Source organism: Megalobrama amblycephala, linkage group LG7, assembly GCF_018812025.1.
Source record: "Megalobrama amblycephala isolate DHTTF-2021 linkage group LG7, ASM1881202v1, whole genome shotgun sequence".
NCBI lineage: Eukaryota > Metazoa > Chordata > Actinopteri > Cypriniformes > Xenocyprididae > Megalobrama > Megalobrama amblycephala.
The window spans coordinates 46,391,956-46,410,826 of NC_063050.1; the positions used below are offsets into that span (position 1 = coordinate 46,391,956).

Consider the following 18,871-nt stretch of genomic DNA (forward strand, 5'->3'; position numbering starts at 1 on the left):
AACAATGTCTTTAGTACCTTTCTGGACCTTGAAAGTGTCAGTTAAATTGCTGTCTATGGACAAGTCATATACCTCTCAGATTTCATCAAAAATACTTTGATGAAATACAAAACTTAATTTGTGTTCTGAAGATGAACAAAGAAACGACATGAGGGTGAGTAATTAATGACAGAATTTTCATTTTTGTGGGGAACTAACCCTTTACGCAACAGTTCCCAACATTGATAACACTAAGAAATATTTTTTAAGCACCAAATCAGCGTATTAGAATGATTTCTGAAGGATCATGTGACACTGACTGGAGTAAAGCAAAACTAATGCAAAACTATATAACTCATGAGGTTATATGCATTTTTATAGTAACATTTTTAAACCAATCAAATGCATTTAAACTCTATTTAAAATATTTGTTTTTTGGTCGTTTATTGCATCTTTAATATTAATGGCAGCTAAACTGCATAGTTTGGGCCTTGTTAATTTTTTATGAAAATTTAGTTCCATGTCAGAAAGTTCCTGTATATTTACATTAAAAGCTGAAGAGAAATTGGCATTGTAACTGAAATATACTGTATTGAATCAAATCAACGGAATCAGAATCAAATCGAACAGTCTGACTAGTCATTGAATGGGAATGGATATTTAAGGCTGCACAAGGACTTTCCCTGATTTCACCTTTTAGTTTGTAAAGAACTGAGCCAGAGCAGAGAGTTTTATTGTAGCTGACATCATCAAACTAATGTCACGGTGACATCAGCAAAGTGTCTTATAAGCTTGTTGGAGATGAGTTGGCTTTCACCCTTCAAGTGGGTTTTCTGTGCGTTACTGTGTTTTTTATAGGCACTTATTTGGCACAGCGGATGACATCATATGATCTAATGTGCCAGTGCAACCAGTCTATTGTTAAATGAATAACAAGAAAATTTGAGGGTGTGTGGGAGATGGATAAGTGAAAAAGAAAAGGACTATGTGTGTGTGCACGTCCGCCTGTACGTGTATGTTACATATTTAATTTATGTCAGCCCCTCTACTTTGTTCTCTTCTCCCATAATGCACCTCTCTAATACAGATGGGATAAAAGTAGCTTCAATGGGGCAGAAAACTGCTTTAGTGTTTAACTCTTCAGCCCTGGCTCTCTTTCTTTCTTTTCCTCCTGTTTTCTTTCTCCCTCTGAGCCACCTCTAAACGCATATACCCAGACCTCATTCCAGAAACTGAACATGCGAACCACATAAAGCAGCTCATAGCATATTCAGTCCTGCCCCCTCAGAGTGTGTTAGTGCTCCCTGCCCGTTCTTTCCCACATAGAAGGCGGAAACATGGTTAAAAAGATGCGTCCCCGCACCTTCATTTTTAATAACATGAGAAGGAAAACCTGGGTTTACAGTGGAGCGAAGAGTCCTCCAGGACCCTCACATACACACTCTCAAAACACACTTACACACCCCCATGAGTGCACTGCAAAAATACATGCAGTTGAACTTGGTCAAAGCAGGCCAAGAGACACAGAGGTACAAGAGATAAAGGATGTATACTATAGAGAGAGAGATAAAGGCCATTCTGAAACATTTTAAAGGGATAGTTTGCCCAAAAATGTTAATTCCAGTATTATTCAAGTCATTCCAAACCTAAAAACTGTCATTTTTGTCCATGGATCACAAAAGAACACGTTTTGAATAATCTTAAAGTGGTTCTGTACCAAAGGAAAAAAAAAATGGCTTTTTGATTTTACTCAATTTTTTTAAGTGGTGACACAAAATTAATTTATCTTAATTTTAAACATATTTTTTGTTTAACTTACAGTAATCAACGTTTTTTTTTTGTTATTACAGTTCAAATATAATGAGTAGATTACAATATATTCAAGTCTGTAATTTTGGGGAAATGGAAAATACCCGTTTGTATTTGACATTCTGTTATGTCATACAATTAAAAGACTGTCTGCAACTGGCACATCAGCACAAGTGGAAAGATACGTGTAACTGCTCAATGCTCTGGCATTAGCAAAGCTATTGCTCATTGGATGTAACAACACAGTCGTTGTATAAGCAGCCATCCACAACCTAATTATAAGCTCTACTCTTCAGCACAATGGTAACCATAAAAGCTTCAATATTACAGAAACTCTTTTAAATGTTAAACATAACTGAACATTTAAAATTAACAGGTCTTTTCCTTCACTCAAAAAACACATAAATTAACTTCATTTCAACATTTACTCTCCTGATCTAGCCATATGCAAAGCATTCAGGGAACTAAAAATCCTCCACCAGTTAATGCAACAAAAATCGTTCATGTAATTCTAACACAACTGGATTAAGTAAACTTGAATTTTAAATATATTTAAGTGGATTGAACACAATGAATTTAAGTCTGGATAAAATGTATAGCAATTGAGTTACTGAATCTAATTTTAATCTGTTTAATTTGAACAAGCAGTAACTTACTTTTTTTTTTTCTTTTTTTTTTTTCAGTGTACTTGTTCAAATTTCTCCTTTTGGGTTTTATGGAGAGAAAAAAACAGAAGCATAAAAGTTAGAGGGAGAGAGAGTTTGGGTAACCAATCAGGGTAATTGAAAACTCTGTCATCATTTACTCACCCTCATGTATCCAACATGTATGATTTTCTGTCTTCCGTAGAATATAAAAGAAGATATTTTGAGAAATTGTTCAGTGTTTTTATGTCCATACAATAGAAGTTAATGGTCACCAAAACTGCTACCAGCGTTCTTCAAAATATCTTTTGTGTTCTGTAGAAGCAAGAAATTCATAAAGGTTTGGAAAAACATGAGGCTGAGTAAATGATGTAAACAATCTTCATTTTGGGGTGAACAATCCCTTTTAACAATACTTCAAATATATAGGCCTAAATGTATAATCAAAATACACAAACATGAGAACCAACAGAATTGTCTATACCACATAACAGCTAACTTGACAAGAACTGATATAATAGCTGCTGCAGTTGGAGATCAACTGATAATCGGTTTGACGGGTCTACCGATAAATAGTGCTTAATAATAGATAATAATGTACATAATTCACGTAAATGTATATGCATTATGTAGTCAAAGTTTTTAACAAAATCTATTTCAACAATACTCCCTACAGTATATTAACATTATAATCTTTACCTAATTTTTGCCATTAAGTATCATTTAACAAGACAAACATATTATGTAGAACTACACTAATGCATGCAAGTTACAATTTAGGATATCAAAAGTTAACGTGTTATAGAGTACTTTGAGATCAATTAAATATATTTAACACAATTAAATTTAACCCAGATAATGCATTTACCTAACTTTGCACTGAAGCTGTTTCATTCTGTTCAGCCTGGTCAGAAAGACCAGAAACTTCACAAGCCGAACTTGATGTACTGGTCAGTGTTTATGAGTTATTTTTTATAAATAACCTCTGAAAAAGGCTTAATGTATTCGTTTGCAAATACCATTTGGCTTGATATTTTGATACTGAATGCGAAGAAAATTCATGCATGCTTTTTTGTGCCAATGTACACCACCATTCAAAAGTAGTAATATCATTTTTTTTTTTTTTTTTTAAGAAATGAAAACTTTTATTCAGCAAAGATGCATTAAACTCATGAAAATGTTACAAAAGACTTCTAATTCAAATATGAATACTAAAAACATTTCTACAAATATGTTAAGCAGTTTCTACAAAATATTAAGCCACACAAATGTTTTCAACATTGATAATATTATAAGAAATGTTTCTTGAGCCCCATATCAGCATATTAGAATGATTTTAGAAGGATTATGTGACACTGAAGACACTGAAGGCTGAAACTTCAGCTTTGCCACCACAAAATGTATATAAATAGAAAACAGTTATTTTAATCTGTAATAATATTTCACAATATTACTGATTTTATAAATGCAGCTTTGGTTAGAGTAAGATACTTCTTTCAGAAACAATAATAATAAAAAAATCTTATTAACTCCAAACTTTTGAACGGCAGTGAATATATTGTTTTACTAAATTCCTGATTATTATACCTTATAAATGTGAAAAGGATCTGATAGTAATTGTGATAATGCAATATCTGATGGTAATTGTGTCTTTCTATTTCGGCTTATTTCAGACTTGGAAATGCATTGTGCTTGACATGTTATTGCACAGCCAATACAGCAATGGCTGTATCAGCCTGAGTATCAAAAAGAACGCTGGGAGATGATTTAAAGAAGGGATGAGAAGCGTTATGGGAAACAGCAAGCAGGGGGCCTCTTAATGTCTGCGTTTCATTCACATCAGCCCCAGCATTTTACTCCCTAAGCAGCCCTTCCCTCCTGAAGAGTCTCTTCAATTATTACTCTCCAAGCTCTACAGCAGCACCGGGGCCTAATGTGTCAAAGCGAAGTTGGAGGATGTCGCTCTGAGGAAATTACATATAAAAAACCTTATGAATTTTGAACACCTTTCAATATATACTTGCCATCACAAACAACTCATCATACATACATACAATGAGAGGATACGGTTTCTGGGGTTTCCTGGATCAAAAATGGCCTTCGGTGGTGGCGGATGAACACGGTCATCCACACACACACAGTAAAAAAGGGCCATACCCATGTGAACGGTGAGCCCAGTACTGTCAATATATCCATAATAATATGCAAAGAAACAGTTTGTAATACTAACTCATCTCAGTAAGGATCATGAAACATATGTGCTTAGAACAATTTTAAATTTAATAATGTAAATTTAAATGTAAAAAAGTCACTGAATGACTGATTTAAAAAGTGAACAACAAAGTTATTACACATATTACATAGAAAAAGTGGCAGGTCAATTATTTTGCACTTACACTCCAAGACTTAATGCACAGATCATTTGGTTATCCCTGTCAATCGGATTCAATCGCGCAGTTAAAAATGGTTGTCAATTTAGAAACTTTGCAATGTGTAGTTAGCAGCATGAAAAATATATATTATATACAGAAAGCAAACAAATATCACCATTATAATCACCATTAAGATGCCATTATAATCACTGAAGCTGTCTATTACAACTCGAGGTACACAAGCTGCACTCTTGTGAAAACTCCCGTTATAATCAATGAAACTGTACAATAAACCTCTTATTGGCATTTATCTGATTGGCCATTGTGTTCATGCACTCAATAGATATGTCTGTGATTGGCTACAAAGCTCAACGCTGCAAAAACACTTTGTAAATAGAAACGTTTGACGTTCTTCACAGAGCGCTTACACAAACACTCACAGGAGTGTTTTAAAGCAGGTGGCTATCAGCAGGTATTGGTACTGCAGAACGGCAGTTATTTTCATATTCAGTGTTGGGAGTTACGTAATCAGATTACTTTTTCAAGTAACTTGTAAAGTAACACATTACTTTTTCAATTTACAACAAAATATCTAAGTTACTTTTTCAAATAAGTTACTGTTTCACAGTTATTGACTGACAGCTCTCCTGTCCCCATGTTGAGAGAAATAAAGTGCAGGTGTTGTGTGCTGTGTGAACATGATGGTTATTGTAGTTCTAGACTAAATGTGAACATGCATTTACTCATCTCACTTGCATGAAAACATACAGTATTCCTCAAAATGAATAGAAACAGTGAAATGCAATCTCAGAATTTTATCCAAACCTGTAATAATTAACTATATTAAATTACACAAATATATGTATTTAATCTCACTTTATTAACCAATGTCTTTGCTGACCTTCCATGATCTAATTCATGTTGAACTTCCTTCTCCTGTATCATATTCTTCCTTAATCCAAGAATGGCAGCACAGCTGAAAGGTTTGTTTATTTGAGCTGCGCCCTCTACTGTACAAGCATAAATATGCATTTCCTTCAGCCTTTGGCTTATTTATTTCACTTTTGGTGTGAAAGAGCCTTAACATTTGCCAAAAATATAACTTTTTTTTTGTTGTTATTAAAAAACAAACAAGCAAGGCCAGCCCAGATGAGAAAAAAATAGTGCAGAAGCAATGTAACATATTACTTTTCATAAAAAGTAACTAAGTAATGCAATTAGTTACTTTTTTAGGGAGTAATGCAATATTGTAATGCATTACTTTTAAAAAAGTAACTTTCCCCAACACTGGTCATATTTAATGATGAAATAAATCTTTGGCAGGACAAAGATTCATCTTTGCAATGCAGGAAAAACCGTGTTTAACAAAAAAATAAAGCAGCTCTTAAAAGGTATCTATTAACTTACAAATCTAAATGCACACTGAATAACAATTAAAACATCCAAAACAATGTCTGGTTTAAGCGAGAAACTTTCCTAACCATGACAGAATAGCACAATCCACTTACTTTGGGTATTTCATCACTGTTAAAAGAGACTGCGCGTTCATCTAAAATTATCAAATCACTATTTGGAGGGGTAGTTAGAAGTGAACTCAGCCAGATGATGCAACGGGATGACATGGCCTCCTAGAAGAAGTTTCTACAGTTTATGTGGATGAATAATGTATAGTAATATACCCTTATAGTCAAATGTATCCATTTGATAATATGAACATTAGAACATCCACAGCTAGATGTTTAACGTAGACATGACAGCATCAATGAATCAATGTGCAATCATAAACTTTTTCAACACTAAACTCTTTGTGGCAGATCTGTCACTAACCCAGGCGCAGGTTTCTGTCACACCCACACAACTGAAACCGATTTTGCTATAAACACAGCTCATTGCCAACTTTGCAGAAACAAACAGACAGACAGAGGGACAGTGACAGAAAGACTGGCAATCCGTCAGGCTATATCTGATGCAGATGGCATGACTGATAAAGAAAATCTGCCAGGTATCTGAATTGTGTCTCGTTTAATGCCACACAGCTAGACAGTCCAAAACATGGCATTGAATATTTGAAATCAAGCTTTCTGTTTAGGCCTTGGTGGAAAACACCTGATTGATGCCAGATATGATGAAACATTCTGCGGTGGGTTGCTGTAAATGCCTAAGCGAAATAAGGCGACAAATAAAGCGCATACAGCCAGCCAGGGAGGAGTGAATGCTTACCTTTTCGGCCATGGTCATGGCAGAGCCGCCATGGATTCCCAGTATGGGCATGGAAGTCTGAGAGGAAACAAAGTCCAGCATTTGTGCCACGGCTTCCTGGTCCGTGCCATCTCCATAGACCAGCCCGTGCAGTCTCTGTCGGGACATGAGTTCACACAGGTGTGTGAGCATGCTTCCTGGGTCCGTCTGGTTCACCTGGACACTGAGTACAGTCACATCCAGAGGTGCACCTATCCCACGAGCCGGACGCAGGGCTGATTCGGATACGGTGGGGGTCTGGCCCAGTATCACAGCAACGCTCAGGGATGGAGGCTTCTCTGCAGCCTTCGACCAACCCAGCAAAGCCCATAAGACCATCAACCAGACAACAGCTCCCATCATTCCTGGCTTCAGCCCCTGTCAAGATGAGAAGTTTTAAAAGGATGCAAAACATGCTCAGATAACAGATCTAAAGGCTTACTAGATATAAACTAGACCAAAATCAGATAACACATAGACATAAATTACATCCGGCCAATTACTTTGCACGCAACGATTCAGCGAGGGGGTCTGGAAATTAATGGAAAGTGAAAACGGAAGACGAGCATTTAAAGGTTAAGATGGCATGGTACTCCGTTCAACTACTCAATCATTTTAAGTCAATACTTTTCAATTAGTCTAAACAGTTAAATGGAACAGTGGTTCACTTATTAGCAATTAACTCTGATGTACTGTCTTACAATATGTCAGCGTGGTTGCATTTAAATGGCCCGTCTAATTGATAGGACTCTTCAATAGTTTATTACGATTCTAGGCAGAATTTGATGCCTGAATGATTCCAGATGGCTAGTGTAGCTGTCTCTTAAATTATAGTAATAATTGATGAAACCATGCACTAACTGGAGAGCATTATAACTTCATGAGTGAAGAACAGCTTACACATGGTTAAATTTAAGTGCGCTGATGTCAGCGGTTTAAAGATGGTTCAATCTCAGGAGATTGAATGTAAAAGTCAACTTCAGAATAGAGGAATTCCATACGACTTTCTTTTTTTCTGTGGAACACAAAAGATGATGTATTCCTCTACAGCAGCTCTATTCCATACAACATAATGGCAAATCCATACATGCTCAATCGGCACCCGTTCCCTTTCATTTGCACTGTATGGAAAACAGCAGTGTGAACAGTTCAAAACATCTCCTTTTGTGTTACACAGAAGAAAACCAAACAACTAAAGGGTGAATGACTGACTGACTGACTGACTGATATTATTCCTTCAAGTTAAAAATATAGATTTTTTTCATTTGGCCTCTTTTATCAAGGTAGAGAATACTCCGCTATCAAACAGGCTTTGATAGCAAGATTGATCAAATTCACACTGAACTTTTCACTCTCAGAAATGTCACTGGATACACCTGCTTCATCCCTAGAGTTCCGTCATCAGTCGCATTTCATTCACTGAATACCACTGGGCCACAGCCACCAACCACAGATGAAAAAGTACTGTTGAGATGTTGAGAATTATCTTATAATAAAAATATCTGCACTAGTCAAATATTCTGTTTCTTATTTAAGTCTGGTTGAGGATTGGCAACACACTGACATAAACAGGACATATATATAGCATCATGAAACCGTGTCAGTTTGTCTCTTAATATACTGTATGGGCCAGGGCGTGTAATTTAAAATCAATACTCATCATGACACAAAAATCAATAAAATGAAATAAACCCCACAGTCTCCACAGTTTGAGTTTTGGGAGTTTGTTTGGGGTGCTCAGCAATGAACGATGTGATAAGAATGTGCTGCCATCAGCTTCTACAAATACTACCATTTTATATCACCAGTCCTCAACAAAGGACAAAGCTTATTGCAGAAGCTCATAAATGCACAGCTTAACAAAAAAAGTCTTACCCTGGAATGTTACATTGAATAAATTGCAAATGGCTATATATGGGGAGTTGAGAAATAATATGCATATAAACTTTTTCACCTTCAACACTTTCATATAAAATGTATATTTCTATAAGACATAACATATTTATATAAAACAATACATATAAGTCTATAAACTAAACTTTATTTTTACAATATTTAGTCACCTGCAATGTGACAAACTAATGTTTCAAAGGACAAATATTCCATGTAGTCACCTAATATGATTTAATAAGCCAGCGTTCATAATAATAAAAGGAAACTCATTGTGCAAAATGCTATTTAAAGTCATTTTAGATGGCCACACTACATATATATATATATATATATATATACAGTTGCAAGAAAAAGTATGTGAACCACTTGCAGAATCTGTGAAAATGTGAATAATTTTAACAAAACAAGAGAGATCATACAAAAAGTTATTTTTTATTTAGTACTGTCCTTAATAAGACATTTATATATAGTCGACGAGAAAAAGAAATAGTTGAATTTATTAAAATAGCCCCATTCAAAAGTTTGTGAACCATTGATTCTTAATACTGTCTCTCATTACCTGGATGATCCACGACTGTTTTTATGTTTTGTGATGGTTGTTCATAAGTCCTTTGTTTGTTCTGAGCAGTTAAACGGATGCTCTGTTCTTCAGAAAAATCCTCCAGGTCCTGCAGATTCTTCAGCTTTCAAGCATTTTTTGCATATTTGAACCCTTTCCAGCAGTGACTGAATGATTTTGAGATCCATCTTTTCACACTGAGGACAATTGAGGGACTCAAACACAACTATTAAAAAAGGTTCAAACATTCACTGATGCTCCAGAAGGAAACATGATGAATTAAGACAAGGGGGGTGAAAACTTTTTGAATTTGAAGATCAAGGTAAATTGTACTTAATTTGTCTTCCAGGAAACATGCAAGTATCTTCTGTTGCTTCCGAAGGGCAGTACATATTTAAACAAAATAAGAAAAATTTGGACATCTTCAACCTGTTCAAAAGTTTTCACCCCCCGCATCTCAATGCATCGTGTTTCCTTCTGGAGCATCAGTGAACGTTTGAACCTTTTTTAATAGTTGTGTTTGAGTCCCTCAGTTGTCCTCAGTGTGAAAAGACGGATCTCAAAATCATACAGTCACTGCTGGAAAGGGTTCAAATATGCAAAAAAAATCCTTGAAAACTGAAGAATCTACAGGACCTAAGGATTTTTCTGAAGAACAGAGCTCAGTTTAACTGCTCAGAACAAACAGGGGACTCACGAACAACCATCACATTGTAGATCATCCAGGTAACCACACACAGTATTAAGAACCAATGGTTCACAAACTTTTGGACAGGGCCATTTTAATAATTTCAGCTATTTTTTTCTTTTCAGCTATATATAAACATCTTTTAGGTGAAGGACAGTACTAAATAAAAAAAATAACATGCATTTTGTATGATCTCTCTTATTTTGTTAAAATTATTCACATTTTCACAGATGCTGAAAGTGGTTCACAACTTTTTCTTGCAACTGTTAATGTGTGTGTGTGTGTGCGCGCGTGCGTAAACATTCACAATTAATTGAGTATACTGATATTTATTACTAATATGTTAAATCACAACATCAATACATCAATGGAGGAATAGAAAAAGTGGATGACTGTTATCTGCTTATGAATTATATAAATCCTCCTACAATATCATTTTTAAATAAATAAAGCAAGACTTGTTTAACATTTGACAAACTAATAATTTATTGATGCATTTTCAAATGTTGGCAAACACTTATTGCAGATAGCAAAAGGGTTTATCTTTTGACAGCTAAAACATTTAGCTGTATTGTGAAGCATACAAATTAGTGCCAATCACATAATTGCCTAATTGCTTTTTTGATGGTTGCACTGGTAGTTTATGAAGGTCCAAAAGTGGTGCATGCCTCAATGGCTGCATTAGAGATTCCAAAGGCTGGCAATTGTGCTCTGTTGCCCCTGTAACTTTCTCATTTAGTATACTCGCTAACATCCATAATTGGCATGCTCGCAGAGCTACCCCAGCAAAGCATCCATGCCCTTAAGTCTAACCCGGAGTAGCACTTAGTGTTTGCAAATGTAGCGCATCAATGTGCATCTTGTTCACTCCTTCTGCATATGTGCATCTGTCAGCTTTGTTGGACATTTTACAAGTAAACCGTGTGTAATGTTTTCAGCCACATAAGACATCACCTTCAACCTAAGCTTGCAGGATTCAACTGAAGAGCAGCCAAGGTTCAAAAGAAAGACAGTTCGTTTCGCTCACATACAAAAACAGACCCATGGCTTTTTACGCATCAAAATTTAAGCAACGCTGCCAAAAACGTCTTGCCAATAGGAGTGTTTGTACAAGTGAGGTTTGAGTACATGCCTGGAAGTACCAACCACAGTTTTGATGGTCTGTCACAGCCCATATTTCATAATTCAAAACCACAGCGTAAAGTGCGAAGTGCAGATCGGCTCCTCTGTTAGCAGAATATCACCGCTGAGATCACTTCTCTTCGCAGGCGAATGGGGAGGTTGTGGGTGGATTTCTGAGTTTGACTGTGTGGAAAGGTGGAGGGGTCAACAGTTATGAGTACTCTCAAAATAAGCACCTGCACTAGCTCCTCCTCCCCCATCTATCTCTTTCTCTGACCAACATATATCCTCATATATTCTTCTGTTTAAGGTCTAAACATATTCTACCTGAGTATGTGAACGCAGACACTTCTAGCAATGCAAGCTTACGAAATGTGTGGAAAACTGCGGTATCGCTGACATTGTCTTTTTTGGTTAGTTTTCTCTCTCAACTACCGTTATGGCGAAGCAACAGTTTAAAGAGAATCATGCCATGCAAGTTTAAAGTCATAATGTTTATGGCAACTTTAATTTTTTATTGAACAAAATTTTGAAGGTAACTCCATTGCCCCCTTGAGTCCTGAAGCTTGTTACCAGGAAGAATGATCAACAGGGCATTGCATTGGCCAGGTGCTCATGTCTATGTTCGCATACTTGCGTAAATTATTTTTCTAGCCTAAAGCATAACAAAAGTTGGCCCAATATAGCAAACGTAAGAATGCACTGCTGTATATCTGGGTGTTCGGTTGAGGTCATTTTATCAAGACGTACATAAGTGTCTCTATACATGCATGTGTGGGTAGGGAGTGGGCGGTTTTGAAATATATTTCAGCTCCTAAATTTGTATCCTCCATTGCAGGAAAGACTATTTCAGGCCTGGTCCTGTAAGCAAGAGGAAAACATCAAAAATGTGCTTGGACAACGTGACTGCACCCAAATCTGCAAGTCCCTCATTCCCCATTTAGACTGAACCCGCGAAACAACGGCGCCCCCTTTCGGATCTCCCTGTCCGCCGCTTCACACCTATTACTAACCGTTCAATATTTAAAACGGATCTTACCTTGCGTGTCACGAGGTGTCAGTGAAGAAGACTCGGCGTGGTTGAAATGTGCCATCTGTGAAACTGACCGATGTCTTGTGAATGTTATCCACGAAGATTTCCTCACAGAGAAGGCGCGTTTCTCGGCGCATTTTTTTCAGACCTTCGGCGAACCACCTTGACAGGAGCTTAAGTATTCAAGGTTCTGAAAGAAAGTCAACCAAAATCCTTACACTAGGTCAACAAAAATGACATAACTCATTATTTAGTGTTTTTCTATAACTTCTCGCTCGTGTTCAGAGAGAAAAGCCACACCAAAAGGCTTCGCGAGTGGGCTCGCGGGCAAACTGATCTGCGTGGACGCGTAACGGTCCCCCGCACAGAACCAAGTAACCTCAGAGTCTGACTACAATACCACATGAGCGTGTTTTAAAGAATACCTATCAGTGAGCTTCGAGAGTATAGTCAGTGATGCAAAGGTGTGTGAGAGACCTGGTGTGTTTAAACAACGGCCGGTGTGGTATTCCCCTCACGCGCGCGCGAGGTTTGTCTCTATGTAGGGCGCTCGCTCGCGCAGCAGGTGTTGCGCATCAAGGCGGCTGAAATAATTTCTCCCGTCACAAAAATAAGCCGACGATTTTGTCAACGTGAGGATCCAACGACTCCAATTTGAATGAGAGAGCGAACCCACATTCGGTAAGGATAATAACATGGTGAATAATAGGTTCTTTGATGTTTTATTTAAAGTAAAAAGAGAACAACTTACCCTATATCCTCGTTATACATTTCCAATATACCAGTCAGGAATTACACCGTGTCCTCACTCTTCATCGTATAACCTTGCTCTTTCTTTATAAACAAATCCGTCAAGTTCAGCGCTCTTAACGGCGTAATTCCACCAGTGTCCTTGTGTTTACCGTGTCCATTCCTTACAGAGGTTCACCAGAAAAAGGGAAGAAAAATGCGTTCACTGATTCAGTCGACATAAAACGACCACAAGGATTTTTCACCCTAATATTTGTGTTATTTATTTGTGAGTCTCGAGCGCGTTCCGCAGTGGAGCTTGTGGAACAGGTCCGCGTGCCTCCTCTGAGGGGGATTCCGTCAATATCGCATCCTTTTGGAGAAAACAGCAACACGCCGTATTCAGACGTTAAAACGTCGATAACGTGGATTAGAGCTATTTCGGATATAGATTCCTCTGCTACAGCATCGGCTAAAGTCGAGACATAATGGCAAACTGTCGAGCGCGTGTACGCTCCTTAACATCTCAGCGCGGAATTGAGACTGTACTTGCCAATGCCTCCCACGCGCTCCGCGCCAAATTCAACTCAATTCTCTTCCTTTGCCACCTATAATTAAACATATACGTTTTACAGTCATGCATATACTGATTTTCTGTCTGTAAACACAGACGGACTAGTTTTATGTCTTATCTGAGGAAAATCATTTGGTTATGCTCGTTCATATTTCCACCCAACTTTACAGACCATTGCTCTCAGACGCACACTCCATGAATCAAGTAGATGTTAGGCGCTTGCTCTCTCTATCTCTCTCTCTCTCTATCTCTCTCTCTCTCTCTCTTCCCCATCACACACATGAATACAGTCATGATAATGAGCGCCATTAACAGTCCCTGCGCATGATGGGCGCGTCAAAACTGTGGAAAATTCTCAATCACTCGACGCCTCAGTAAACAAGTCATTTTCCCTCTCGATGTTGCAAAACCACTGTCGCCTCCACGTGTTAAAGAGAGCAAAACAGTTCAACGAACCGACTCCTGTTTGTCTCAATGAAAACGGTGATTTTGGGGCTTGCTCCGTTTGCGCCAAAATTGGTGGTTCGTTATGAGTCAGGCGCTCCCAGCTGTGTAATTTCCCTGTAGGAAATCCACGGGAGCCGTTATGATCCCCAACTCATGCAATTAAATTAAATGATTTTCAGCTAAGATCATTCACCCAGTCAAAGGAAAACTGCTCGACAGTCTATTTAAAGTATTTTAAACTTCATGGACAAGTAGGGTGAATTCAGATTGATTGGGACATTTTTCCCAATTCATCTCAATGGCAAAAGTGTCCCAATCAACCTGAATTCACCATATATATATATATATATATACATATATACATATATATATATATATATATATATATATATATATATATATATATATACATACATACAGAAGGCAAATGTACCCTCAGATTTTTGAGAAAAGTAGATTTAAAATGCAAATATTTGTAAGCCGCACCATTACTTTTTTTTTTTTTTTTTTTAAGAAGTGTTTGTCTTCTGGCTCTGTATTACAAAAACGTCCTATCTTAATCCTTGATTTAAGATACGAAAAAGTCACTTTTCCCCAAGTAAAGTTACCATGGTTACTAAACAAATTGAATTTGATTCTGAGGATGTTTCTACAGCCCTTGGTCATGTCTAACCCTACAAAACCTGTGCCAGCACCACAGAAAGTTCAGCAGATTTCCACAGAATTCATAAAGTTCTACACATTTTGCCTAATTTCATTACTCCTTTAGCCGTTTATTGCTAAAATACTATTTTAATACATTTTACCATATTGAAATTCATTTTGCACCTTCTCCCTAAAAATAGCACATTATTTAAAAAACATCACAGATTCCACCTGGGCCTAGTCATGTCTTATATCGCCTAGGGGATCTGAGTGATTCAGGACTGCCACTGGTACCTTCTGAAAAAACTAGTTACACAACATCCCTGTATAGATTTATTTAGAATAATGACACATTTCTATTTTCCAAAAGAGGTAGCCAAATCTTATTTCAAATGTTAAGGTCTGCAGTTTAACTGACTTTGAACTTTACACTATTCACAACTCAGCCTACTGTTTTATGAAAACTATGTTTGAATGTGATGTAACACTACAAAACCATTTAACATACGTATCATTTAACAAACACACAGGCACGCATACACAAGTTATGTGCCTCGGGAACATTTGCTGTTCGTCCTTATAAAGACGCATTCCCTTTAAGTCAACCTTTATATACCAGTTCATATTTAGAAATGACCCATTTTGACAACCTGCATTGATTACATTGATTTTGATGTAATGCTGAATATAAGCATGCAAACCTCTATAAAGTAGTTTTGATGCATCTAAACTTATACAAACATTCACTTATCATAATGCATTGCTGCTTTTTGTTACCTCCAGCGTTTTTTGTCTTCCTCAGCCGACCAATCATGTTTCAGAACAGGCAGGAAAAGGACGTTTTACAGTCCACTGAACAAATTTCAAGATGATAAACTTTACCATTTGTAACAGCAGGTCCATTGTGATTATCCATGTCTGTGTATCTAAGTTTGGAAACCTATGCCCATTATCTGCTTGCTTGAGCAAATAATGCAAATTCATGGCTCAAAGGGAATTCTGATTTGCTTTGGAGAGAAAGATTTTCCTTTACTTTTTTTCAGTTTATACATGATCTCATATAGAAAACGTGGGTTCAGAGAAAATGTATATCTTGAATGCAAAGTAAATCGCTTTGGATAAAAGCATCTTACAAAGATATAAAAGTGTTTTCTGGAAAGTATGTCTGCTAGCCAACCATTCAATTAATTCTAATTAGAAAACACAGGTTTATGTGTGGGCATGGAAGCAGTATTGAAGCTCCAGAGAATCTGTAACAGTTATTAAGAAATCTTTTATATAGTCTGTGAATCACTCAAAGACAAGCATTTATTTGTGTGTGTACTAATGCGGAGTTAAACTGGGTCAAATTAGGAGTTGTTTACTTATTAAACGAAAGCCCAGAACGGACTTGAAAGGAGTCGCAGGTAATTATCCAGAAAGCTCATAAATGTAACAATTTTACGACTGAAAACAGATAATAAATTTAAGACCTTTTTTTAAAGGAGAGAGCTATACACAAATGACAGACATAAGCTCACACTGACTAATGAAGATTCTCCCATTTCCTTGGACTATTTAGATTTACAAAACACATCATTGCATAATTCCAATGCAGACAAAATAAACCAAGTTAGTGCAAAATAAAGTAAGGCAACAGCAACAGCATCAAAAAATACACACAACTTCTTGAATTAATGAAGAAGGAATTATGAAATAAAGGAGCAAAGAAGAAATGGAAGAGAGGTTAGCACGAGTCTGTCATGAGCACAAAAAAGTGGGAAAATTCTGTCTCCATGGTAACCCAATTTTCAGTGTCACCACTTTTGTTACCAAACAGACCATGCTACATTACATAAAACACACACTCACACCCCCCTTCACACACGGACAAATGTGCGCACACACTCACTTACTTTCACTCAATAGAACAGCAGAGCTTGCATGACAGTTTTAGCTTTGACTTTGATATCCATAATCTCCAGAACATAGCCATCTTGTCTAATTAGACTTTTCTTTTATTAAAAGGTACTCCTAGAGCAAACTTTTAATTTTTAACACACCACTATCCCACAAACATCTAGAGTGTTAGTGATTAAAAATGAAGACAGTGTTTACTCTATAATAATTATGCAATTATGAAAATTTGCATTTGCAATTAGATTAAATTAACCCTAATCTTAGTCCTAATGCATTTGCATCTATCTTTATACACAACATACAAAAACAAAATGCACAAACACGAGCCCTGATGCACATGCATGCTTTTGCACATAAAATCACATACTGCACATAAGCTTCAGGTAATGTGTTTATAATTTCTTTAAAATTATCTGTAGCCTTATTTTGAAGACAAATGTGAACGCTTCTTCATCTAATTCATAGAAATAAATGAATAATGCAGAAACAACATTTTCAAGCCTTCCTCAAACTCAATGAACCAGTCACTACAGGAAGCTTAATGTCTAAATTAATTTGCAATGCAATTTTATAACAATTCAATTTAATACATTATTTCCTACATTATACCCTTAATGCAGTCTGATACAGTATATAATGTGGAAATTATTTTGAATAATGAATGCAGTATTATTACAATGCAACATGGAGGCTGTCCAACAAACAAATAAGCAAGAAAACATATTTTACTCAGAGGCCATCTCAGGCCAACACTGATGCCAATTCAATAAGGAACACATATTGTGTATATAAGATGACAAACTCATAGAGGTTTTCAGAGCTTCTATGTACTCAATATTCAGCACATGGCCATACATGAATCTGAATTCTCATTTTGTTTTCAAAATAGTGAGCTTTGTGGTTAAGTGGAAAAAAAATGTCCAAGTTTAAACTGAAAGCATAGCAGAAGACATCTTGTTTTTCAATGGGTCAATAGCATATTTGACAACCTTATCAGGTTTCTGGCTTTGTCTGAATTTTGTTCCATATATAAAACATCATCTTTATAATAGGCCTGCTGTTCTGACCAAAATAAAAATGCGACAGCTGGTCAACATACTTACAAGATAATTTCCTTTTTGATGGTGGTAATTTCAGTCAGATGACACATTTAATGAGATGAATGAGAAGAGAATTTGAAGGGTCTTCTGAATACTAATGAGCAAAAACTCAGAGCTGGAAATTGTTATGGTCATGTATTTCCAAAAACTCCATAACATCATACATACAAGAGAGTTAAGCAAGGGACAATACCACTGCTTACAAATCTAACCTCTTACCCTGTAGTGATTCAGAATACTATTTCAGTGATTTATTTGATCACTCAACATTGCTCCCAGAAGACCCAGCATGGCATTTCACATTATTATAAAATACTGATGTTTTCAATAAATGTTTATGGATTGGGACAGGTGTGTCCAATCCTGCTCCTACAGGGCCACTTCCCTGCAGAGTTTAGCACCAAAAGTAATTAAGCATACCTTAAATCAAGGTCTTCAGAATTACTAGAAAGCAGGTGTATTGAAGCAGGATGGGTTGCACACCTCTTAATCAGGGTGTTATATATATATATATATATATATATATATATATATATATAAGTAGCCCCCATTATGTTACATAGCAGATTGTCACAGTGTGAGAATCCCCTTGCAGAGAGTTAAATGAGCAAAATAGTAAAACGCTAATGCAGTAATCATAGTAATAATGCAGGCAGTCAAAAGCAATTAGCCAACAGATGGCAAACAAATCAAAATAAGGTTAAAGCACGAATACAACACACTAGTAGCCTGTGCCATTGAAGAGACTCAAAATTTCGTAATAACAATATAATGACTTACCGATGACTGTAGAGCCATGCTACTTAACCATACAAGCAGTAAACAAAACGCAGGTGCGTTCAATTAAATTGTAGCATTCAGAAGGGAGAGGCCTCTGGTGGCTGGATGAAGGAACTGCAGGGTGTGACTAAATACACCTGGCCTTCGTTTCCCAAAAGCATCGCAAGCTTAAATTGATCGGAGAGACAATTGGTGGCAATGGTTCTACGATCCCGATGCTTTTGGGAAACGCAGCCCTGGTCGGCACGGTGCATGTCCAATGGCACAGAGCGAGCATTTTCAATTCATTCCTATGGGAGTTTAGCTTTACACTCGCGCGTTGAATTGGGGAATTGACAGCGGACCGGGAAAAGCGTTGAC

The 18,871-nt window shown here is 36.8% G+C and overlaps 1 protein-coding gene across 4 annotated transcripts in view; it reads right to left on the minus strand.

Annotated features, from left to right (window-relative positions):
* The window catches only part of grin2ab (glutamate receptor, ionotropic, N-methyl D-aspartate 2A, b), a 123,707-nt gene extending 105,115 nt beyond the window's left edge, over positions 1 to 18,592 (minus strand). For 2 of the 4 annotated variants that reach the window (XR_007185910.1, XM_048197774.1), the window contains exons 1-3: positions 13,089 to 14,252; positions 12,344 to 12,527; positions 7,025 to 7,420 (exon numbers count right to left, since the gene is read on the minus strand). Coding sequence is in view for 3 of the 4 variants with exons in the window: in XM_048197774.1 (XP_048053731.1) it covers positions 7,025 to 7,405 (381 nt within the window). In the remaining variant the exon portion in view is untranslated. Of the gene's footprint in view, positions 1 to 7,024; positions 7,421 to 11,328; positions 11,488 to 12,343; positions 12,528 to 13,088; positions 14,253 to 18,511 lie in introns of those variants that run through there. The other 2 variants (XM_048197775.1, XM_048197776.1) reach the window with 2 other exon arrangements.
* Between the last annotated feature and the right edge of the window lie 279 nt (positions 18,593 to 18,871).